Source organism: Bufo bufo, chromosome 1 (assembly GCF_905171765.1).
Source record: "Bufo bufo chromosome 1, aBufBuf1.1, whole genome shotgun sequence".
Lineage (NCBI taxonomy): Eukaryota > Metazoa > Chordata > Amphibia > Anura > Bufonidae > Bufo > Bufo bufo.
The window spans coordinates 455,549,397-455,575,873 of record NC_053389.1 but is presented as its reverse complement, the minus strand read 5'-3'; the positions used below and the strand labels follow the sequence as shown (position 1 = coordinate 455,575,873).

At 40.0% G+C, this 26,477-nt stretch overlaps 1 protein-coding gene across 2 annotated transcripts in view; it reads right to left on the bottom strand.

Moving 5' to 3' along the window:
- Positions 1-26,477, bottom strand: part of METTL25 (methyltransferase like 25) — a 280,093-nt gene that overhangs the window by 87,381 nt on the left and 166,235 nt on the right. The window contains exons 10-11 of one of the 2 annotated variants that reach the window (XM_040408511.1): positions 25,120-25,161; positions 22,220-22,313 (exon numbers count right to left, since the gene is read on the bottom strand). In XM_040408511.1, the coding sequence (XP_040264445.1) occupies positions 22,220-22,313; positions 25,120-25,161 (136 nt within the window). Of the gene's footprint in view, positions 1-22,194; positions 22,314-25,119; positions 25,162-26,477 lie in introns of both variants that reach the window. The other variant, XM_040408516.1, reaches the window with a different exon arrangement.

Below are 26,477 nucleotides of genomic sequence, written 5' to 3'. Positions count from 1 at the left end.
AAACTCGAAAAATTTGAATATTGTGCAAAAGTCCATTTATTTCAGTAATGCTAATTAAAAGGAATTCCATTAATGCAGCTTAAAATTAGAATTTTGTGAAAAGGTTCATTATTCTAGGCTCAAAGTGTCACACTCTAGTCAGCTAATTAATCCATACCCCCTGAGCAAATGGTACCTCAAAATTGAGACTTTGGGCTTTCATAAGCGGTAAGCCATAATCATCCAAATTATAACAAATAAAGGCTTGAAATATCTCGCTTTGCATGTAATGAGTCTATCTCATATGTTAGTTTCACCTTTTAAGTTGCATTACTGAAATAAATGAACTTTGCACAATATTCTAATTTTTTGAGTTTCACCTGTATACTGCTACAGATGGATCTGGATAGATTGGAGGCTTGGGCAGATAAGTGGCAGATAAGGTTTAACACTGACAAACGTAAGATTATGCACATGGGAAGGGATAATGCAAGTCATCCATACATACTAAATGGTAAAACACTGGGTAACACTGACATGGAAAAGGACCTAGGACATATAGTGAACAGCAAACTAAGCTGTAAAAACCAGTGTCAGGCAGCTGCTGCCAAGGCCAATAAGATAATTGGTTGCATCAAAAGGGGCATAGATGCCCGTGATAAGAACATAGTCCTACCACTTTACAAATCACTAGTCAGACCACACATGGAGTACTGTGTACAGTTCTGGGCTCCTGTGAACAAGGCAGACATAGCAGAGCTGGAGAGGGTACAGAGGAGGGCAACTAAAGTAATAACTGGAGGGGGGGGGGGACTACAGCTGAAAGATTATCAACACTAGGGTTATTAACTTTAGAAAAAAGACGACTGAGGGGAGATCTAATTACTATGTATAAATATATCAGGGGGCAGTACAGAGATCTATCCCATCATCTATTTATCCCCAGGACTGTGACTGTGACGAGGGGACATCCTCTGCGTCTGGAGGAAAGAAGGTTTGTACACAAACATAGAAGAGGATTCTTTACGGTAAGAGCAGTGAGACTATGGAACTCTCTGCCTGAGGAGGTGATGATGGTGAGTACAATAAAAGAATTCAAGAGGGGCCTGGATGTATTTCTGGAGTGTAATAATATTACAGGCTATAGCTACTAGAGAGGGGTCGTTGATCCAGGGAGTTATTCTGACGTCCTGATTGGAGTCGGGAAGGAATTTTTTTCCCCTTAAGTGGGGTAAATTGGCTTCTACCTCACAGGTTTGTTTTTTTGCCTTCCTCTGGATCAACTTGCAGGATAACAGGCCGAACTGGATGGACAAATGTCTTGTTTAGGTCTTATATACTATGTTAATATGTAAAGGTGGACACAGCTATAACATCTAATGTTTTGCAAAGCTCTTAAGCTTGTATTAGATGAGTAGATAATCGTGCAGATCATCGATAATAAGCGTTCGTATAAACGCTCGTTAATGATGATCTGGCAATGTGAAATTGCCACTAATCACCAGATGAATGAGCAAACGCTCGTTCATTTGATAATCGGAATCTTTCAGCAGGTTTAAAAATCATTGTTTGCCGGGGGCAGATTGTGCTCTCTAATCACCATCTGCTGCTGGAAAATAACGATTCAGTATGGGGACGAGCGATAGCATTAGGGATCGCTCCTCCCCATACTATGGAGGCGATTTCTGCATGTAACCAGCGGTCTCCTCCGCTGACGAGCAGGTGATTGCCGGTAAGGAACTCTTCCCCCCCGACAATCTCCTAGATGATCTACTTGTCTAATGTAAGCCTAACTCTCCATGTGAAAGCTTTTAAATGCTGACCTGAAATTTAGGTCACAACATGAATGTAAACACCATGAACTCCTTCCAAGCAAAGAAATCTTAATTGTTGGGAAGACAAAAGAAATAGCAATGATTTATGGCAAATCATAAAGGTTACCACCTGGCTTATCTGAAAGTAATACATGAAGCAAATTGAATCATCTCGAATCTGCAGGACTAAAAGCAGTAACAGAGACAGAACAGCTACCAGTGTGTATTAACACAAGCAATTATCATTAGCCTAATGTATTTAATGAGTAGGAAGTCTGAGCATTAAAGTTTTAGACAAAAACCTTACATCATACACAGCAATCTTGTCTGTCAGAAATTTAAATAAATTACTTACATGATAGCAACACAGGGAATAACCTCCTGTATTAGTCTGCATCAGATACCGTAATTCTGATTGCTTCCCCCAGACACAGCATGCAAATCGAAAAGTACCAAATATCTACTAATGAGAATGTGTAACAAATTAAAAATAATTATGATACATTATATTTTACCTACATTGACACAGCTTGATTAGTAGACTGCTATCCTTTACTGAATTCACTAAAGCCAAACTTTAACCTGTTAATGGCCACACACTATACATCTACAGTATGTGATCCAGATTTCACTCCTCAGTAGTGCTGCATCAGAGTGTGCAAACCTTATTCAAATAATTAACCTCACAATACAAAGCCAATATTTATACCATTCCCAGAGAATCCCTTTAAAGGGGTTGTCCAGGTTGATAACTATTGATGACTCCAAGCACCGCAAACGATAAACTGTTTTCTGCAGCCGCCTTTGCTGGAAATAACACAGAGGATAGACAGAGAAGCACAGCAAAGTCTGACTGTGTGGTGCCCGTGCCAAGTTATTGCAGAAGAGCGACCATTTGCATGAATCAATATCTAGAACTAGAACCAATCACCATGAAATGCAGTTCAATCTGCATGCAGCTTGTTATGCAGCAGAAGGAACTGAGCAGACTGACATATAGAATTGTGGGAAAAGATGCTGTAAAACTTGTAGTTTATACATTTAAATCTGTTTATTGTGAGTTCAGTTGTACACAGTGGCTGTCTTATTTCTGACAGCTATGTATACACACTTACACAGAGAATGCTATCAATTATAACACCTCCCCTGTATACAGATATCAGTGACTGACAGTTATCTATGTATAAAATCTTACACAGAGAATGCTATCAATCGCTGATAACATCTCCCCTGTGTACAACTATCAGTGACAGCTATCTCTGAACACACACTTACACAGGTAATGCTATCAATCATTCATAACACCTCCCCTGTGTACAACTATCAGTGACTGGCAGCTATCTCTGTAGACACACTTACACAGATAATTCTATCAATCCCTGATAGCTCCCATGTACAACTATCAGTGACCGACAGCTATGTATGTATACACACTTACACAGAAAATGCAATAAATCACTGATAACACCTCCCCCATGTACAGCTATCAGTGACTGACAGCCATCTATGTATACACACTTACACAGAGAATGCTATCAATCACTTATTACAGTCAAATGGGTCATCTTGAGTGGAAATGTACAAAATTACAAGTTATATGGAATCTTTTCCCAGAAAGCAATATATTAACATGCTTTCTGCAGATATCACTGCATTTTGTGGTTACGGGTAAGGCTACTTTCACACTAGCGTTTTGGCTTTCCGTTTGTGACATCCATTCAGGGATCTCACAAGCGGTCCAAAACGAATCAGTTTTGCCCTAATGCATTCTGAATGGAAAAGGATCCGCTCAGAATGCATCAGTTTGCCTCCGTTCAGTCACCATTCCGCTCTGGAGGAGGACACCAAAACGCTGCCTGCAGCGTTTTTCTGTCCGCCATGTGGTGCAGAGCAAGACGGATCCGTCCTGGCACACAATGTAAGTCAATGGGGATGGATCCGTTTTCTCTGACACAATTTGGCACAATAGAAAACGTATCCGTCCTCCATTGACTTTTAATGGTGTTCAAGACAGATCCGTCATGCCTATAGAAGACATAATACAACCGGAGCCGTTAATGACGGATGCATGCGGTTGTATTATAGTAATGGAAGCGTCTTTGCAGATCCATGACGGATCCGCAAAAACCGCTAGTGTGAAAATAGCCTTATCTTGAAGGTGTCAAAAAGTCATACAATCAAGTAGGGTTGCCAGCTGTTTAAGACTGTTGGAGACCATGGGAAAAAGAAAGAAGTGAATTTATTAAAAATATATATTTTTTTTTACTTTCATAAAATATATCCCTAACAAAATAGAACTATTAGTCGAAAAATATTGTAAATATACAGTCCATGAACTCATGAAAAAAATGACTGGGGCACCCCAACAAATAAAAGAGTTATATGTATGAGGAGTTAAATGGTAATAAAAAGAAACATTAGTAAAATTGGAACGGTTCATAGGGTTGCGATGCCGTTGAAGCTACTGAATGCAAATGTTGATCAGGTCATCATAATCCAGAGTTTGCTAAAATAGTTTCAATACTACATCAACTAAACAGTAGGGACCTCAGACCAGATTTACACTCCTGTATTTCTCATGTATACGTCCATGTTACTCTTATGTGTCACTGCCCAACCTGGCCTGCACATGAACGTAAGGGCCCCAATGCCCGTATTGCACACCGCAAATGGCTTGATCAGGTCCACGATCCCCAAGATATGGCCAAAGAAAGGACATGTCCTATCTTTTGCAGTGGAGGTATGGATTGGACAGCGCTTTGTAGCGTTCCCGGGGGTCCGTGCCTCCACACCGCAAAAGATAAGACATGCCCTATCTTTTGCTGCATCTTGCGGATTGCGGACACATTCAAGTCAATGGGTCTGCATATGCAGCACAGAATACACACAGCCGGTGCCTGTGCATTGCGGACCGCAGCACAGACATAGAGCCCTTGCGTTCGTGCGAATAAGCCCTTAGGGAAAGAGGTTTCATCTACATCGCAGATTTGTCTTTTTTGCACTGGTCCAAAGAGTTTAGAATACCCAGAAGGACTCCATTATTAAAAAAAGAATCCTCATTTTATTTGCACAACTTCTAAAGCTGGTCATAGGTATACATTTTATTTAGCAGGGTCATAGAAACATAGAATGTGTCGGCAGATAAGAACCAATTGGCCCATCTAGTCTGCCCAATATATCTGAATCCTATGAATAGTCCCTGGCCCTATCTTATATGAAGGATAGCCTTATGCCTATCCCATGCATGCTTAAACCCCTTCACTGTATTTGCAGCTACCACTTCTGCAGGAAGGCTATTCCATGCATCCACTACTCTCTCAGTAAAGTAATACTTCCTTATATTACTTTTAAACCTTTGCCCCTCCAATTTAAAACTGTGTCCTCTTGTGGTAGTTTTTCTTCTTTTAAATATGCTCTCCTCCTTTACCGAGTTGATTCCCTTTATGTATTTAAAAGTTTCTATCATATCCCCTCTGTCTCTTCTTTCTTCCTAGCTATACATATTAAGGTCCTTTAACCTTTCCTGGTAAGTTTTATCCTGCAATCCATGTACTAGTTTAGTAGCTCTTCTCTAAACTCTCTCTAGAGTATCTACATCCTTCTGGAGATATGGCCTCCAGTACTGCGCACAATACTCCAAGTGAGGTCTCACCAGTGTTCTGTACAGCGGCATAAGCACTTCACTCTTTCTACTGCTTATACCTCTCCCTATACATCCAAGCATTCTGCTGGCATTTCGTGCTGCTCTATTACATTGTCTTCCCACCTTTAAGTCTTCTGAAATAATTACTCCTAAATCCCTTTCCTCAGATAGTGAGGTCAGGACTGTGTCAAATATTCTATATTCTGCCCTTGGGTTTTTACGCCCCAGGTGCATTATCTTGCACTTATCCACATTAAATTTCAGTTGCCAGAGTTCTGACCATTCTTCTAGTTTTCCTAAATCCTTTTCCATTTGTCGTTTCCCTCCAGGAACATCAACCCTGTTACATATCTTTGTGTCATCAGCAAAAAGACAAACCTTACCATCGAGGCCTTTTGCAATATCACTTATGAAGATATTAAGCAAAATTGGACCCAGTACAGATCCCTGTGGAACCCCACTGGTAACATGACCTTGTTTTGAATGTTCTCCATTGACTACAACCCTCTGTTGTCTGTCACTCAGCCACTGCCTAATCCACTCAACAATATGGGAGTCCATGCTCAATGACTGCAGTTTATTGATAAGTCTTCTATGTGGGACAGTGTCAAAAGCCTTACTAAAATCTAGATATGCGATGTCTACTGCACCTCCACCGTCTATTATTTTAGTCACCCAGTCAAAAAAAATCTATAAGATTTGTTTGACATGATCTCCCTGAAGTAAACCCATGTTGTTTTTCATCTTGCAATCCATGGGATTTTAGATGTTCCACAATCCTATCCTTTAATAGGGTTTCCATTAATTTGCCTACTATTGATGTCATACTCACTGGTCTATAGTTGCTCGATTCCTCCCTACTACCTTTCTTGTGAATGGGCACGACATTTGCCAATTTCCAATCTTCCGGGACGACTCCTGTTACTAATGATTGGTTAAATAAATCTGTTAACGGTTTTGCCAGCTCACCACTAAGCTCTTTTAATAATTTTGGGTGTATCTCATCAGGCCCCTGTGACTTATTTGTCTTCACCTTAGACAGCAAACTTAGAACATCTTCCTCTGTAAAGATACATGCATCAAACGATTTATTAGTCATCCTTTCTAGTGGAGGTCCTTCTCCTTTTTCTTTTGTAAAAACTGAACAGAAGTATTCATTAAGGCAGTCGGCTAGCCCTTTATTCTCTTCTACATACCTTCCGTCCTTTGTTTTTAATTTAGTTATTCCTTGTTTTAATTTCCTTTTTTCATTTATATATCTGAAGAATGTCTTATCCCCTTTTTTCATAGACTGAGCTAGTTTTTCTTCTGCCTGCGCTTTAGAAGTTCTTATAACTTGCTTGGCCTCTCTCTGCCTAATCTTGTAGATTTCCTTATCTTCATTGCTCTGGGTTTTTTTATAATTACAAAATGCTAGCTTTTTATTTTTAATGATTTGGGCCACTTCTGCTGAGTACCACAGTGGTCTCTTCCTTTTTTTGCTTTTACTGACAAGTCTAATGCAATTTTCTGTTGCCTTCAATAATGCACCTTTTAAGTAGTCCCATTTCTCCTGGACTCCATGTAATCCATTCCAGTCTGATAAGGACTCATTTATGACTAATTTCATTTTTGAAAAGTCTGTTTTTCTAAAGTCTAAAACTTTTGTTTTTGTGTGGTGGGACTCTTTCACAGTTCTTATATTAAACCACACTGACTGGTGATCACTAGATCCCAAGGTTTCGCCTACAATGACATCATATACCGAATCCCCATTTGTGAATACCAAATCCAAAATGGCCTCCCTCCGGGTTGGCTCCTCAACCACTTGTTGTAGAGATAACCCCAGTAGGGAATTTAGAATATCTGTACTCCTGGTAGAACTTGCTATTTTGGTTTTCCAGTTTATATCTGGAAGATTGAAATCTCCCATAATGATAACTTCTCCTTTCATTGTCATTTTAGCTATTTCTTCAACTAGTAGATCATCTAGTTCTTTAACTTGACCAGGTGGTCTATATATCACACCTACACGAGTTACAGCATGGTTAGCAAACTGCAACGTAACCCAAACTGACTATGTTGGCCTCACCAACTTGTATTAGGTTAGATTTAATGCTATCTTTCACATACAGGGCCACTCCTCCTCCTTTCTTGCCTTCTCTGTCTCTTCTGTATAAAGAGTACCCTGGTATGGTTATGTCCCAGTCATTTCTTTCATTAAACCATGTCTCCGTAACAGCCACTAAATCTACATTCTCAGATGCCATTATTGACCCAAGTTCATTGATTTTTTTACCTAAACTGCGAGCATTTGTAGACAGGACTCTGAGCTTATCATTTCTTAACCGCTGTGCTTCGGACCTGTTCTGGCATTGTTTTGGGGGGCAATTGGACTCTTTTATTTTCACTCTTTTGCCCCCCCTTCCTAGTTTAAATACTCTTTCGCAAATTCTTGGAGTTGTTCACTAAGTACACAATCTGCTGTTTATGGGGATGTCAGACTGTACAGAACATTTTTTATTTGAAACTTCTGACCAGCCTTGGATTCTTGATTTTGTTTTTCTTCCCAACAGAATCCAAACTATTGGAAATGTCATAATAATACTTTAAAGGGGTTAACCCGTGAATAATCTAAAAAATTAAAATCAGACATCATATAGTACATGACAAGTTCTTTCTAACAAAGCTAGAACGTGCACTTCACATGGACCCAGACATCTACCCATTTATTGCTTTGCTAAATTTATATCAAGCCAACGGCTCAAAGGGAGTGTCTTTTCTGCTGCAGCTAAGGGGGCGTGTCCATGCTCACCCTATCACAGCTCAGGAGGCAGGTGGAGAATTAAACTGAGCATGTGCGGCCATCTTAGTGAGCAGGACAAAGAAATGAGAAAAAGAACAAACAGCAGGTGGCGCTATACAGATACATTTTATTGAATAACTCAGTGGCTATGCCAAATTTGCAATTACATGCAATTACAAGAGTATTCAGATCCAGGTGCTAGTTTGAAAACTGTAGAATTTTTTTTTTGGGACAACCCCTTTAAGGAAACAAGGTTTAATTTTTCCATTTACAGTTTCCTAAAGCAGCCACCAACACAGCATATTAACATTTGGCTTTAATGTTCTCCAGCTAATAACACTGCCAAACTCACAGATCTATTAACATTCCACAAGAGCTGCATTTGTAAGTGAACATTGTACGGAGGGACACACTGAAGTACACAATGTCCTCATTTGCATGCTATACACATAATCAATTACCATCTGTAAAGCTTCAAATAGGATTTTTTTCTTCAGTAATACATTTGATCTGCAAAAAAAATTTAAATAATGCACTGTAGTCTATATAAGATCATGAAATGCACAATCTTCTATAGGCTCTCCTAACTCTTAGGACAACTTGCAAGATCAAATATAAGATTGCTCGCCTTTGCACCCAATGCAAAGGCATTCCAATCCCCTGATAATTCTTAGAGTGGACAAAGATGGACTCAAAATGTTCGTGAACAACAGGAAAGTACAAATATAAAATGTAGTATATAAATTAATATAAAAAAAAAACTGCCTGCAAACAGGGCATCAAAAAAATTATAGGGAACCTTTCACCTCCGTTCTCTCCCGTAAGCAGTTCACACTGACACGCACATGTTGTGAATACAAGTCAGGCATCAATATCGATCCCATGATGCACAATACCCCTGCAAATCCATTATACATTTTTCCTATGCCCTACGGAAATAACCTGAGATGCGTCCACTGGATATTTTGAGACAAGGCAGAGTCCAGCATATCCATGAGGTTCTCATTATTGTCGCAATATTTATTTTCAAATCAGAATAAACAATAGAATTATACAGTCTTCAATGCAAGTTTGACAAAAGGTAAGCAACAAGTTACAAAGTACAGTTACGCCTAAGCACGAAAGTCAACAGTAGGACAAGGATACTTTCAGTATCATCATGCAATAGGGGTAAAAACATAATAGTACGTTTACAGTGCCTTGCAAAAGCATTCACCCCCTTGACTTTTTTCCTGTTTTGTTACATTACAGCCTTAAGGTTAATGTTTTGTTAATCTGAATTGTATGTGATGGATCAGAACACAATAGTCTAAGTTGGTGAAGTGAAATGAGAAAAATATATAAATAAAACTATTGTTTAGAAATAGAAAAGAGAAAATTGGCATGTGCGTATGTATTCACCCGCTTTGTTAGGAAGCCCATAAAAAGCTTTGGTGCAACCAATTACCTTTAGAAGTCACATAATTAGTGAAATGATGTCCACCTGTGTGCAATCTAAGTGTCACATGATCTGTCATTACATATACATACCTTTTTTGAAAAGCCCCAGAGGCTGCAACACTTAAGCAAGAGGCATCACTAACCAAACACTGCCATGAAGACCAAGGAACTCTCCAAACAAGTAAGGGACAATGTTGTTGAGAAGTACAAGTCAGGGTTAGGTTATAAAAAAATATCCAAATCTTTGATGATCCCCAGGAGCACCATCAAATCTATCATAACCAAATGGAAAGAACATGGTACAAAAGCAAACCTGCCAAGAGACGGCCGCCCACCAACACTCACGGACCGGATAAGGAGGTATTAATCCGAGAGGCAGCATTGAGACCTAAGGTAACCCTGGAGGAGGTGCAGAGTTCCACAGCAGAGACTGGAGTATCTGTACATAGGACGACAATAAGCCGTACGCTTCATAGAGTTGGGCTTTATGGCAGAGTGGCCAGAAGAAAGCCATTACTTTCAGCAAAAAACAAAAAGGCACGTTGTGAGTTTGCGCAAAGGCGTGTGGGAGACTGGTCTGATGAAACAAAAATTTTACTTTTCGAACATTAAAAAAAAACGCTATGTCTGGCGCAAACCCAACACATCACATCAACCAAAGAACACCATCCCCACAGTGAAACATGGTGGTGGCAGCATCATACTGTGGGATGTTTTTCAGCAGCCGGGACTGGGAAACTGGTCAGAGTTGAGGGAAAGATGGATGGTGCTAAATACAGGGATATTCTTGAGCAAAACCTGTACCACTCTGGCTCCCAATGCTGCCAAACACACTGCTAAAGCAACACTTGAGTGGTTTAAGGGTAAACATGTAAATGTGTGGGAATGGCCTAGTCAAAGCCCAGATCTCAATCCAATAACAAATCTGTGGTCAGACTTAAAGATTACTGTTCACAAGCGCAAACCATGCAACTTGAAGGAGCTGGAGCAGTTTTGCAAAGAGGAATGGGCAAAAATCCCAGTGGCAAGATGTGGCAAGCTTATAGAGACTTATACAAAGAGACTTGGAGCTGTGATTGCTGCAAAAGGTGGCTCTACAAAGTATTGACTTTAGGGGGGTGAACAGTTATGCACATTGACTTTTTCTGTTATTTTGTACTATTTGTTGTTTGCTTCACAATAATAATAATAAAAAAAAAACATCTTCAAAGTTGTGGGCATGTTCTGTAAATTAAATTATGCAAATCCTTAAACAATCCATGTTAATTCCAGGTTGTGAGGCACCAAAATACGAAAAAAGTCAAGGGTGGTGAATACTTTTGCAAGGCACTGTACATCTTGTTTTTGCTGTACGTCAAGCCGATACGTTTAGACTTACATAAAAAAAAGTACACAAACGCAATGCAATTTTGTGGTATCTTTTTTTTTTACGTATACATTTGATGGATGTACATATGGGTTAATACGTTTGTGTCTGTTTTTTTTTTTAACAAAAAGCGCATACATTTTTGTGAAAGCTTTCTTTTTTTTAAATAAAGATTTGAAGTGCATCAAAGGAAGTAGGAAGTGTCTGGATAAAAACCGATATATTTAATGGATGATAAATGTATTGTGTTACATTTCCATCCATCTCACATTCACTGCAATGTAAAAAAAATAAAAAATATACGCTGCTATCCTTTTTTTTTGCAGGACAGAAAAGCGTGATATGCTGCATTATTCTATCCCGAAAAAAAAAAAACTTACAGAATCGTAACATAAGCACTTTTGCACTATGTTTGCCCAATTATAGTCTATGGGTATGTCAGGTCATAGGATTCTATGTTTTTTCTGTTTATAACGTATCTGCTTGACGCAGAGCAAAAACGTACTCCCATCTATACAGTGTATTCGAATAGAAATGACAATAGTATAAACCAGTGTCATTTTATTACATAGGATTCAGGGGTGGATAGAGGGAACGGGGGTGTTGCAATATTTCATATTGTGAATCCAGGAGGTGGTAAGGATCTGACATGAATTAACGGGGTGGAGGGAGGGCTGCATGAAAAGCTTATGAATACAGACTCTTCTAGTCCTAAAATGCCCAGTGGACACATCTTAGGTACAGAGGTGACAACTATTTCCACAGCCTGCTACCTCTCGGCCCACACACTCCAGTTTAATACATTCCAGTTTCCCCTTTCCCTCAGACCCTCCCCTCTTTCTCTCATCAATGATATTTCTGCTTTAGTCAAAACTTTAAGGGGTTGTCTGACTTCAGTAAGTGGCATTTATCATGTAGAGAAAGTTAATACAAGCGACTTACTAATGTATTGTTATTATCCATATTACTTCCTTTGCTGACTGGATTCATTTCCCCATCAAGTTATTCACTGCTTATTTCCATGGTTACAGACCAGGACAAAAACTCACTGGAAAAAGTGGCCTAAACGGGTGAAAATGCTCCAAATCCAGATACTGTAGCGTGTCTATAACCGGGTTGGTGCATGCGGTCCGCCCCGGCATCCTTCATTGTACGCATTTTTTGCTGGGGATTGCCGTTGTCTGCGGACCGCATGAGGAGGAATTGCTCACCCGGTTATAGACAGGCTACAGTGTCTGGGTTTGGACCATTTCCACCCGTTTAGGCCACTTTTTTCAGTGAGTTTTTGTCCTTATGTATATGGAATGTGCCACTTTAATTTGTTGGTAACATTCTTTTGCACCTGGTAGCTTCTGTGTCACATGGTCTGTTGTGGGTGCGGCTTCTGTGTCACATGGTCTGTTGTGGGTGCGGCTTCTGTGTCACATGGTCTGTTGTGGGTGCGGCTTCTGTCTCACATGGTCTGTTGTGGGTGCGGCTTCTGTGTCACATGGTCTGTTGTGGGTGCGGCTTCTGTCTCACATGGTCTGTTGTGGGTGCGGCTTCTGTGTCACATGGTCTGTTGTGGGTGCAGCTCACAGCTTTATTCTACCTCACAATGCATTGGTGATATCACTATGGAGGCATGTGAGAGTCTGGCTGTGAGTTGGTTGCAAGCACGACCACCACTGATGGATTGTAGGGTGGTCTGTAACCATGGAAACGAGCAGTGTCTAGCCACAAAGGAAGCAATATGCATAATAACAATATATTAGTAAGTGGCTTGTATTATCTTTCTCTACATGATAAATGCCACTTACTGAAGTCAGACAACCCCTTTAATTGGTAAAATCAATCATCAATACATTAATTATAAGTAATTAGGAAACTGTAATTACAGATCAATGTATGTTAATGTCCCATTCTAAGGATTTAAGGAATGACCACATATTCATGTTATTTTTTTTTCTGTACTTTTTTATGCTCATCATTCCCACATACCATGTATTTGGCATTAAAAAGTTGCAAAACCCGGCTTTGCGACTTTTTAAACACCAATGCCACTAAATCTAGTCCCAACTGGTACTTTTACACTGCCCTCGCCAGTTTCTGAAAAGGGGGTATAATTAGGACCGTGCATGGGCGTCTAAAACGTTTATCATCATTTACGCCAGAAACTGGCATAAATGATGACTGAGATCTATGTCAGCTATGACTGGAGTAGATTTCAGTCTGGTGCATGAACTGCCATAGGAGGCATTTCATTTATGACCAGGTCTTGTCATAAATGAAGGGGTTTTCTGGTTTCCGGAAAAAATTAAATAAAATGGACAACACATGGGATCCTTCTGCAAAAACAAAAAACTGAGAATTACTTATCTGACAGAATTCATGCCGCCACTTTGGTTCTCCCGGCCTGACTCTATTTACCCGATGTAGCGGTGAAGTCACGTCAACAACATGTGACCACTGCAGCTAATCATTGGCCTTGTCTGTACACTGCTGAGGCCAGTGATTGCTTGCAGTGGTCACTGGAGCAGCGGTGTGGGATCTGTCACGTACGTAATGCTCAGTTCATTTTTGCAGAAAGATCCCATGTATTGTCCGTTTTTAATTCCCTGAAAACGGATAACCCCTTTAAATGTCTCCTCCTGCACAGGGTTGCCAACCGTCCAAAAATTTCTGAACAGTCTGTAAATATAGGTAATTTTTTTTCCGCTGTCTATAAAAAAAAAAAAATAGACGTGTCAGTAATTTATTTGAGGCTGGTGGTACTTGACTAGATTATTTTGGTGGTAATTCTCATCATTTTACAGCTCACAGTAAATGCTGGTAATGAGTTCTTATCAGTATATTGAGCTGTAGACATGGATTACTTATAATCTTTATCATCCATTATGGTTTTCCAATATTGGTTGTCTGTGATTTTGAGCTAAGTTCTGATTGGCAACCCTGCTTCTGCGGCACATGTTTTGTGTCCAACGAGCAACAGCAACTGGTGCTACATTGCTGTAAAACCCTAAAATGCTATTTTTTATGTTGTCATGTTAATGTACAGTCCACAAAGAAGAATCACAGGTCGCACTGCTGATCCGTGTTAACACTGATACGTGCTTGCATAAGATGCCTCCAACATAAACCAATACGGTAGTGGACTATCCAGAAAAGGCAGCCATTCAAATCTTGCGAACATAAGAGGAAAAAAAAGGCAGCACTCACCAATGGTTCTTTTGCTTTTTTATTCAAGACAAACAGGTTTTCATGCGGCTAGGTAGCATATTCACATGCAAGCGGCGATGGCCGTTTCGCGCACGAGTGATCGCACTTTCTCAGGCCACTACTTATACCCGTACCTACGTGCGGACCTCTTACACCTGGCGTCTAGTTGCCATGGAACTTTTGGACGTTTCTGTCATGGTTTGTAATGGAGAGTTTATCACGGAGGGGCATCACAAGCCCACGGCAACCAACTATCTACTACACCACGACAGCTTTCACCCATATGCCGTAAAGAAATCTGTGCCGTATGGGCAATTTGTTAGATTGAGGCGCATCAATAGTGAAGATGGAGGATACAGAAAACAAGCACTGCAGCTAAAAGAACGGCTATTACAAAGGGGTTATCCTGAGTACCTATTAGATGAGAAGATGGAAGAGGCAGAGAAAATCTCCCAAGATGAGCTGTTAGGAGGTAAAAGAGGAAATGACAGGAAAGGACAACAGAAGAGTAAAAAAAGATGCGTTCTCATTTAGCCCGATGGCTAATTTAATACGAACAGCAATATTTAAACACTGGGATATTCTGAAAAAAGATGTAGGTTGGAAGGGTATAGTGGATGAGAAACCGTTAATAACATACAGACGGCCCCACACAATAAGGGATAGGATTGTGAGAAGCAGATTCACAGGGGGAAAAAAGAGCAACTGGTGGCCGAAAGGCAACTACAAGTGCGGCAGTTACTCGTTATGTGAGTACAATTCCCAAAAGAAAACGGTAAAAATAGGTCCCATAACAAAAAAGGTAACCAGTTTCATAAACTGTAGGAGCACTTCTGTAGTGTATGTTTTGATGTGCGTTTGCGGCCACTTTTACATAGGTAAAACCATCAAGTGTCTATTTGAGAGGATCAGGGAGCATTTTAACTCTATAAGGACGGGAAAAGGCTGCCCTAGACTAATTGACCATGTGAGAGAAGTTCATGGAGGGAATGTAAAAGCACTCCAGTTTTCTGGAATAGAAGCTGTCCTACACCCAGTTCAGGGAGAAGACAGACATCGTAACCTTTTACAAAAAGAAGCAAAATGGATCACATGTACAGGAGCAGTAGGTCAGCTAGGTCTAAATGACCGCACTGATTTGAATGTGTTCTTGTAACAGTATCTCTTTGTTGTATTTTATTATTAGTAGACCCTTGTGTGCATGACGTCTGGTTTGTTATGGATCTCCATGGCAACTAGACGCCAGGTATAAGAAGTCAGCACGTAGGTACGTGTTTACGTAGTGGCCTGAGGAAGCACGATCACTCGTGCGTGAAACGTCCGTCGCCGATTGCATGTGAATATGGCAATCTGCTACCCAGCCGCATAAAAACCTGTTTGTCTTGAATAAAAGAAGCAAAAGAACCATTGGTGAGTGCTGCCTATTTTTTCCTCTTATGTTCGCAAGATTTTAATGTACAGCATTTCAATAAGACTGTAATGCCAGAAACACATCAAAAACACTTTATTCTCTATACGTCCAGGTGTGAGAAGATGATATAGCCTGAAAACCTGCTGCACACAACATGGTGCCGGTTCATCCAGAACACACACTTTTGGATTACCGACATAAGTCAAGAACTTTCCTCATCAGATGAAGTAGCAGGTCATTACAGAACACTTTAGTAATGCATTTTCCAGAATGACTTTAGAACCACACTCTGAACTCTTCTAAGGTTTTCTAGTAAATTAGACATAATATCAAAAGTAGTCCATACCAAGGATATGCGCTGTGTTGGAAAATGTATTTAGATATAAAGTTGAGTAACTATACTGTATATTCAGATGCACACAGACGTACATACCTCTAAATGTGCATTGTTACATTATGTAGATTACTGATGAATGGTTAAAGCAAGCTTGGGAATCAATTAATAGAGACATACAGTATGCCTCAGACTGTGGCCAAGGCAGCCATTTGAATTAAAAAGCTTTGTTATAGGAGGAACATTTTGTGCATTAAAATGGAAAAATGGTAACTTTAACAACTTGTGACAGCATGTTAAACAATACTGGAAAAGCAATAAACATGACATTCATACACAACTCATAGACACATTTGCTTTAGGTTGGGAGGGTGTCGATGCTACATACTGCGTGGAATTAATCCTTCTCGCCAAAGATTCCATCCAGTGTTCCATGACACTAACGCATCTGCTACCAGTTAACTCCGATACCCACTGCAGAGGACAGTGGAAACAGAAAAAAAACGCTTTCGCAGGCATTCTCTCCAACACAGAATTTACGCATTAACTAGTCAATAACAGGCCACAACTATTTGTGTGTATGCTTTTTCCATATGGATAAAGTATATACTGAAGACACAAAATTTCACTGTTCACTTACAAGTTACACGACATCTTTGAGCTATGTATTGAAATGTGCTAGGCGGATGACCAACTTGTGAAACATACTAATAGTCTGGTTTCAATTCGTCCAATAAACCATATCTAGTGGAAACTATGGTCTCCAGAAGAACTGCCTGGGGGATCTTAAGAATCTTTGGAGGCCAGGGGTTTAGGCACGCAAGCCCAAAGCAGAGCGTTAACTGTTTGATCAGTTGTTACCTGCCTTTAGCGATACTATTTTCCAAGCTGAGAAAGTATTTGTTGAATACAGACATTTCTTGCCCCTTTGATTTCATCCAGAAAACAGCTTTACAACATAAAAGAACATCAAAACTAATAAAGCAATGCAAAATGAACACCTGGGATCCATTCTCTTCAGTTAATCCCCATTCAATGAGGAGATTTCAGAATCAATTCTGTGCATCAAATAACTCAAAAGATATCATATAATGAGTAATCTTACTTATACAGGTGAAACTCAAAAAATTTGAATATTGTGCAAAAGTTCATTTATTTCCGTAATGCAACTTAAATGATGAAACTAATATATGAGATAGACTCATTACATGCAAAGCGAGATATTTCAAGCCTTTATTTGTTATAATTTGGATGATTATGGCTTACAGTTTATGAAAACCCCAAAGTCACAATCTCAGAAAATTTGAATATTACATGAAATCAATAAAAAAAGGATGTTAAATAGAAAAATGTAGGACCTCTGAAAAGTCTAATCATGCATATGTACTCAGTACTTGGTTTGGGCCTCCTTTGCATCAATTACTGCCTTAATGTGGCGTGGCATGGATGCTATCAGCCTATGGCACTGCTGAGGTGTTATGGAAGACCAGGATGCTTCAATAACAGCCTTCAACTCTTCTGCATTGTTCGGTCTCATGCTTTCATCTTTCTCTTGGCAATGCTCCATAAATTCTCTATGGGGTTTAAGTCAGGCAAGTTTGCTGGCCCATCAAGCACAGTAATCCCATGGTCATTAAACCAGGTTTAGGTACTTTTGGCAGTGTGGGCAGGTGCCGAGTCTTGCTGGAAAATGAAGTCACCATCTTCATAAAACTCGTCTGCGGAAGGAACCATGAAGTGCTCCAAAATCTCCTGGTAGATGGCTGCGTTGACTCTGAACTTAATGAAGCACAGTGGACCAACACCAGCAGATGACATGGCTCCCCAAATCAACACAGACTGTGGAAACTTCACACTGGACTTCAAACATCTTGCATTGTGTGCCCCTCCATTCTTCCTCCAGACTCTGGGTCCTTGGTTTCCAAATGAGATGCAAAAGTTGCTCTCATCAAAAAAGAGGACTTTGGACCACTGAGCAACAGACCAGTTCTTTTTTTCTTTAGCCCAGGTAAGACTCTTCTGATGTTGTTTGTTGTTCAGGAGAGGCTTGACAAGAGGAATACGACATTTCAAGCCCATGTCCAGGATCAAGTGTGGTGGCTCTTGATGCACTAACTCCAGCCTCAGTCCACTCCTTGTAAAATTCCCCATCCCTTTTGAATGGCCTTTTCCTGACAATCCTCTCCAGGCTGTGGTCATCCCTGCTGCTTGTGCCCCTTTTTCTTCCACACTTGTCCCTTCCACATAACTTTCTATTAATGTGCTTTGATACAGCACTTTGGGAACATCCAACTTCTTTTGCAATTACCTTTTGAGGCTTTCCCTCCTTATGGAGGGTGTCAATGATGGTTTTCTGCACAACTGTCAGGTCACTAGTCTTTCCCATGATGGTGATTCCTACTGAAACAGACTGAGAGACAATTTAAAGGCTCGGGAACCCTTTGTAGATGTTATGGATTAATTAGCCAACTAGAGTGTGACACTTTGAGCCAAGAATATCGAACCTTTTCACAATATTCTAATTTTCTGAGATTGTGAATTTGGGATTTTAATAAGCTGTAATCATCCAAATTATAACAAATAAAGGCTTGAAATATCTCGCTTTGCATGTAATGAGTCTATCTCATACAGTTGCAAGAAAAACTATGGGAACCCTTTGGAATTATATGGATTTCTGCACAAATTGGTCATAAAATGTGATCTGATCTTCATCTAAGTCACAACAATAGACAATCACAGTCTGCTTAAACTAAATAACACACAAAGAATTCAATGTTACCATGTTTTTATTGAACACACCATGTAAACATTCATAGTGCAGGTGGAAAAAGTATGTGAACCCTTGGATTTAATAACTGGTTGAACCTCCTTTGGCAGCAATAACTTCAACCAAACGTTTCCTGTAGTTGCAGATCAGACGTGCACAACGGTCAGGAGTAATTCTTGACCATTCCACTTTTCAGAACTGTTTCAGTTCAGCAATATTCTTGGGATGTCTGGTGTGAATCACTTTCTTGAGGTCATGCCACAGCATCTCAAATCGGGTTGAGGTCAGGACTCTGACTGGGCCACTCCAGAAGGTGTATTTTCTTCTGTTTAAGCCATTCTGTTGTTGATGTACTTCTATGCTTTGGGTCATTGTCCTGTTGCAACACTCATCTTCTGTTGAGCTTCAGCTGGTAGACAGATGGTCTTAAGTTCTCCTGCAAAATGTCTTGATAAACTTGGGAATTCATTTTTCCTTCGATGATAGCAATCCGTCCAGGCCCTGACGCAGCAAAGAAGCCCCAAACCATGATGCCCCCCACCACCATATTTCACAGTTGGGATGAGGTTTTGATGTTGGTGTGCTGTGCCTCTTTTTCTCCACACATAGTGTTGTGTGTTTCCTCCAAACTTTGGTTTCATCTGTCCACAGAATATTTTGCCAGTACTGCTGTGGAACATCCAGGTGCTTTTGTGCAAACTGTAAACGAGCAGCAATGTTTTTTTTGGACAGCAGTGGCTTCCTCTGTGGTATCCTCCCATGAAATCCATTATTGTTTAGTGTTTTACGTATAGTAGATTCGCTAACAGGGATGTTAGCATATGCTAGAGACTTTTGTAAGTCTTTGGCCTCATGCACACGGACGTTTTTTTTTTTGCGGTCCGCAAAAACGGTTTCCGTTGTTCCGTGTCAGTTTTTTCATCCGTGGGTCTTCCTTGATTTTTGGAGGATCCACGGACATGAAAAGTGAAAAAAAAAACTAAGTCAAGTTTGCATTGAAAATGATAGGAAAAACGGATCACGGACACGGACGACTATCTTGGGTGCATCCGTGATTTTTAACGGACCCATTGACTTGCATGGGTCCGTGAACCGTTGTCCGTGAAAAAAATAGGACAGGTCATATATTTTTTTCACGGACTGGAAAAACGGATCACGGACGCGGAAGCCAAACGGTGCATTTTCCGATTTTTCCACGGACCCATTGAAAGTCAATGGGTCCGCGAAGAAAAACGGGACAACGGCCGCGGATGCACACAACGGTCGTGTGCATGAGGCCTTTAGCTGACACTCTAGGGTTCTTCACCTCATTGAGCAGTCTGCGCTGCGCTCTTGCAGTCATCTTTACAGGACGAAGAGTAGCAGCAGTGCTGAACTTTCTCCATTTATAGACAATTTGTCTTACCGTGGACTGATGAACAGCAAGGCTTTTGGAGATACTTTTATAACGCTTTCCAGCTTTATGCAACAATTCTTAATCGTAGGTCTTCTGAGAGCTCTTTTGTGCAAGGCATCATTCATATCAGGCAATGCTTCTTGTGAAAAGCAAACCCAGAACTGGTGTGTGTTTTTTATAGGGCAGGGCAGCTGTAACCAACACCTCCAATCTCATCTCATCGATTGGACTCCAGTTGGCAGACACCTCACTCCAATTAGCTCTTGGAGATGTCATTAGTCTAGGGGTTCACATACTTTTTCCACCTGCACTATAATGCTTACATGGTGTGTTCAATAAAAACATGGTAACATTTAATTCTTTGTGTGTTCTTAGTTTAAGCAGACTGTGATCATTCCAAAGGGTTTACATACTTTTTCTTGCAACTGTATATTAGTTTCACCTTTTAAGTTGCATTACTGAAATAAATGAACTTTTGCACAATATTCAAATTTTTCGAGTTTCACCTATATAGCATAGGGCAACATGGAAGGACTTTCCATGCAGGAAGTGGTAGAGGGGTGGTCACAAATGGGCACTGTGCATTGTGGTGTATATGTTCCACATGTCAGAGCCAACCTCCAAAAAAGCTGCCTTTGCAGTTTAATGACATGCTATATATTCCATATGGACTTAAAGGGGATGCATCACCTATGTATATTGTTTTTACTAATTAAAACCAGATACTGATACATATTATTTTTCTCTAATCTGTTTTTATCCGATTGCACATTTTTACTTTTAATTTTCTGTACACGATTATGGGGGCTGCCATCTTGCCTGAGCTACTTTTAACAGCAGCCACATAGACCACTGGCCACAGTGGACAAGGGATGTTTATTTATTTCTATGGGAGAGTTTTCTATATATGTTCTGTGACCTATGCAGAGATCACTGTGGAGGGAGGGGGAGTATATAAGCTGTGACCATCACCTACCGTGTTTATTGGATCCTGTGTTATATATTTATTGGGGTTATCTGTCATTGCAAACCTGCCTGTGATGATAAAGTGATGACTGCTGAAAAGTGATCTCCACAGAACGGGATTTGCCACATTATTAGTGGCCATAGGGGCCAGAGTAAAAACTACAGGATTTTTATTTATTTTTAAGTACACATAACATGGAAAATTTTAAAAAATTTATAAAAAAAATTCTGTTTAACAAAAACAACTGCATTAAGAAATAAGTTCATGACAAATTCTGTTTAAATGAAGTTTCAAAAGTTATACCAATAAAAAGGCATGTTAAAGGGCATCTGTCAGCAGATTTGTACCGATGAAACTGGCTGAACTGTTACATGTGCGCGTGGCAGCTGAAGGCTATATATATATATATATATATATATATATATATATATATATATATATATTAAAGTCGAAAAACAGGCAGCACTCCAGCATAGAGCCGAAACGTTGCATGTCCTGTCTGGGTGAATAAACATTTTTCTATTTTTTATTTCATGGAGTGCTGCCCGTTTTTCAACTTTTACATATTGGGTTTGCTCAATCCCAACTGGGCCGGCTGGACCCCCTTGTCTTCTCAATAGACGGTGCTGCCACTTTTTTTCCTTTTTCTATATATATTTTATATATATATATATATATATATATATATATATATATATATATATGTGCCCACATTGCTGAGAGACATGATGTTTTAATTTATGCAAATGAGCCTCTAGGAGCAACAGGGGCATTTCCGTTACACGTGGAAGCTCCCTTTTTCCTGTAACTGCTCCACCCTCTCCACTTTGACAGGACCAGGCATGATGAAATTTTCACTGCCTGCACCTATCAATCAAAGGGGAGAAAAAGTGGCAGCTGCAGAGAGTGCAGAGCCTCTAGGTGTAATGGCCACAACCCCTTGCTCCTAAAGGTTCGTTTGCATAAATTAAAACATAATTTTTCTTAGAAAGGCGGGCACATATGAACATGAGAAAAAAACTGATGTCTTCAACTGCCAAGCACACATGCAAGCGGTCAGACAGTTTCATAGGTACAAATCTGCTGACAATTGCCTTTAATATGTAAAATTAGGCTAACCTTTGAGTCATCTTGGCCAAATTTTTTTAGAGACTTCCTGACGTAGTCTGTAAAGGATGATGACTTGGAAAAGATCTTTCCAACGCGTTGGTCACTGAAAACAATACAAACACAGTGTTAATGGAACACAAGCAATATTAACCTTGAGACCAGAGTACAGTTGACAAAGATAAAGTAGACAGAAAAAAAGCTAGGTAACAGGTTGCATTCTGCTTTCAATGCTTCTCCCTAGGACTTTAGGCTCGGGTTTACGTTTCCCGGATTTCTCTTTCCCTCACAGCGCACCACTAATTTGAAAGGCAGTCACCATTAACAGATTTATTTAACCAATCACTGGTAACAGGAGTCGTCCCAAAAGATTGGAAATTAGCAAATGTTGTGCCCATTCACAAGAAAGGTAGAAGGGAGGAATTGGGCAACTATAGGCCAGTAAGCCTGACCTCAATAGTGGGCAAATTAATGGAAACCATACTTAAGGAGAGGATTGTGGAACATCTAAAATCCCATGGATTGAAAGATGAAAAACAGCATGGGTTTACTTCAGGGAGATCATGTCAAACTAATCTTATTGTTTTTTTTGATTGGGTGACTAAAATAATAGACGGCGGAGGTGCAGTAGACATTGCTTATCTAGACTTTAGTAAGGCGTTTGATACTGTCCCACATACAAGGCTTATCAATAAATTGCAGTCTTTGTGCTTGGACTCCCATATTGTTGAATGGATTAGGCAGTGGCTGGGGGACAGACAAAAGAGGGTTGTAGTCAATGGAGTATATTCCGACCATGGTCTTGTTACCAGTGGGGTACCTCAGGGATCTGTTCTGGGACCCATATTGTTTAATATCTTTATCAGCGAAATTGCAGAAGGCCTCGATGGTAAGGTGTGTCTTGATGACACAAAGATTTGCAACAGGGTTGATGTTCCTGGAGGGATACCTCCAAATGGAAAAGTATTTAGGAAAACTAGAGGAATGGTCAAAAATCTGGCAACTAAAACTTTATGTTGATAAGTGCAAGATAATGCACCTGGGGCGTAAAAACCCAAGAGCAGAATATAAAATCAGTGATACAGTCCTAACCTCAGTATCTGAGGAAAGGGATTTAGGGGTTGTTATTTCAGAAGATTTAAAGGTAGGCAGACAATGTCATAGAGCAGCAGGAAATGCTAGCAGAATGCTTGGGTGTATAGGGAGAGGCATTACCAGTAGAAAGAGGGAGGTGCTCATGCCGCTCTACAGAGCACTAGTGAGACCTCATTTGGAGTATTGTGCGCAGTACTGGAGACCATATCTCCAAAAGGATATGGATACTTTGGAGAAAATTCAGAGAAGAGCTACTAAACTAGTACATGGATTGCAGGATAAAACTTACCAGGAAAGATTAAAGGACCTTAACATGTATAGCTTGGAAGAAAGACGAGACAGAGGGGATATGATAGAAACTTTTAAATACATAAAGGGAATCAACAAGGTAAAAGAGGAGAGAATATTTAAAAGAAGAAAAACTGCTACAAGAGGACATAGTTTTAAATTAGAGGGGCAAAGGTTTAAAAGTAATATTAGGAAGTATTACTTTACTGAGAGAGTAGTGGATGCATGGAATAGCCTTTCTGCAGAAGTGGTAGCTGCAAATACAGTAAAGGGGTTTAAGCGTGCATGGGATAGGCATATGGCTATCCTTCATATAAGATAGGGCCAGGGGCTATCCATAGTATTTAGCATATTGGGCAGACTAGATGGGCCAAATAGTTCTTATTTGCCGACACATTCTATGTTTCTAAGTATCCTATGCCAACGCTTCTATAAAAATTCTCCATCGTGCCTATTTAGCACCATTAAAAGTCCATTAGATTTATCCAGACTCTTCCCCATTGTGCTTCAGGGCTACCAGGAGATGTGCTCTCATGCCTATATCTGGTGCACTTGCCACGTTGTTGAAAGATTCTGGTCAAATGTGCAACCAACAACATAAACTTGCTCAATACCTTTGCATGGAAGCTAGAATTTTGGTTTTCTTTTGCGAGATGGACATATGGCCGCACTGATGCATACAGCACACAGATGACAAAGAGAGAATCAACAGGAAGATGGTTTATGAAACAATTTCAGCCCTCCATCAAGTTCTATAGTTCAACACTACTTAACTGGCAGCTATAGATAGATTATATTTCAACCCCAGGTTTGAAACACCTGGTTCAAACATGAGAGTTTGTCTCTTGATTTTCCTTTTCTGATAATGACTTCTGATACGTGTACATTACTATAGATGCTTCGATGTGTGAACCCATTGAACTCCTATATGATGAAGTCCTTTATTTTGAGGACATTTTGAATACTGTTTGTGTTCCTCTTTAAGATGCTCCCCCTGCAAGGGTTTTATATTATGGCAGATTATGATATTTTTTTTGAACTACAAAATTCAATAAAAAGTTTTGAAACGAAGTAATCTAACATCAGGAAATGTGATAAAATAAAAATAAAAAAATTCACCAAGGGTTACTCATCTTTTCAACTCGCCTGCCGCTCTAGTCATGATGTATTGTAGATCCATGTGGTTGGCACGTTCCTATCCCTGAACTCAACGGTAACAGTGGTTCAGTGGTCACCTGGATGTACATGACATCACGACTGATGGACAAGTAAACAGAGACCAGCAGGGACCACTGGTGCCAAAGAGCTGCAGCGGCGGCAGGCGTGTAGCTAAAGAATAGTGGGCCCTGGTGCAAGAGTTTAGCTTGGGGCACCCCTTCCCTTAGTGCTTTGTGGCCAGGGGCAGGGAAGCACATAGCCTTAGATGATCTTTTGCTCACATTTTTTTTTACAACGCTGCAACCATTTTACACCATGAAACATTTCCCTCTTTGTATAACAATATTTAAAATTTATGATCAGCCTCTTACATTTTAAGGATATTCTCACTCTGTGGAACTAGTGAATAGGACCTTGAAGGAAAAAAAAAAAAAAGTATAAATTAATTTCAACATTAATATTCTAAAATTTTAAAATATGCATTACATAGTAAATGAATGTATTATTTATCATTTAAAAAAAAAAAATATATATAAACATGTTTTCTCTACAGAATTTTCAAATTATGACATGTCCTTCATGTTTTGATCAAGAGGTTATTAAAGTGTAACAGGAATTTTATTTTTGGTAGTGAAATGGCAAACATATGTGATGCTGAAGGGGAGATATGCATGAAGCTGCGTTTTTCTGCTAATTTTACCTTTCTGATGTCTGTATTCAGCCCTTAGCAACCCTATTTCTCTGTGCCTCTATTTCAGCATCTTCCTAAGATGGCCTCTGCTGCTCTTCCTGCGATGATCTTTGCCCTTCCTTGAGGCCATCCTGTATTTCCCATAAACCCTTGCTCTCCTCACATGAACTAGCAGGACCAATCAGAACGCAGATAACTTCCCACAGTACCCAGAGCAGTGTGTATCCTCACATACAGCTAACCAGAGACAAGTCCTGCAATTACATTAAATCAGTAAGCATTTATTTTAACCTCTTAATAGCCAGCTGTCCCTCATTCTCTTCCAGACTGACAGGAGTGGGGTGGATGGATGCTTTAGCTGCTTATATCTCTGGTTTGATACCAGCTAGAAATGTGGGCTCTATATTTTCTAAAAGCTGACATTCCATTTTCAATACCAGAATGATATAAATCTGTTAAGTACAGGGGAAGATATCAATGATAGAAATCGGGATGCTGTGAATGAAGATGAAAGTAAAAGCAGATTTTACTCGCGATTATTCCCGATTCTATTTCTAACAGTGATTTCTCCTCTGTTGCTTGGACTAGAGCTGTCATTCTGGTCTTGTATGAAAGCCTGGACTGTCAGCTTTAAAGACCAGTTGCATATTTCTAGCTGCTACCATTGAGAAGATATCATCCATCTAAAGCAGCCCTCCCCCCTCCACTTTCTGCCTCAGCCCAGCTCCAGGCTGTCAGGGGTGAGCTCCTCCTCTCAGAGCTCATCCGTCTCTTGTTATAATACGGAGAAGACGGACTGCACATGGCAACACAGTGAGATGAGAGCTGCTAAATAGGAAAGTAGCATTCATTTGTGGGAGTTATTAGCAGGTAAAACTGAAAATGATCCAATTTTAAATCACAAAAGCACTTATACCGCAGGGTGTACTATACCATTAGGGAATAAAAAAATGAAACGCCAGTTACACTTTAATTCTTCTGAATCTTATGTTGGGCCATGGAAAAGGTATACAAGTGTCTCAAACTTGTTAGTGTCAA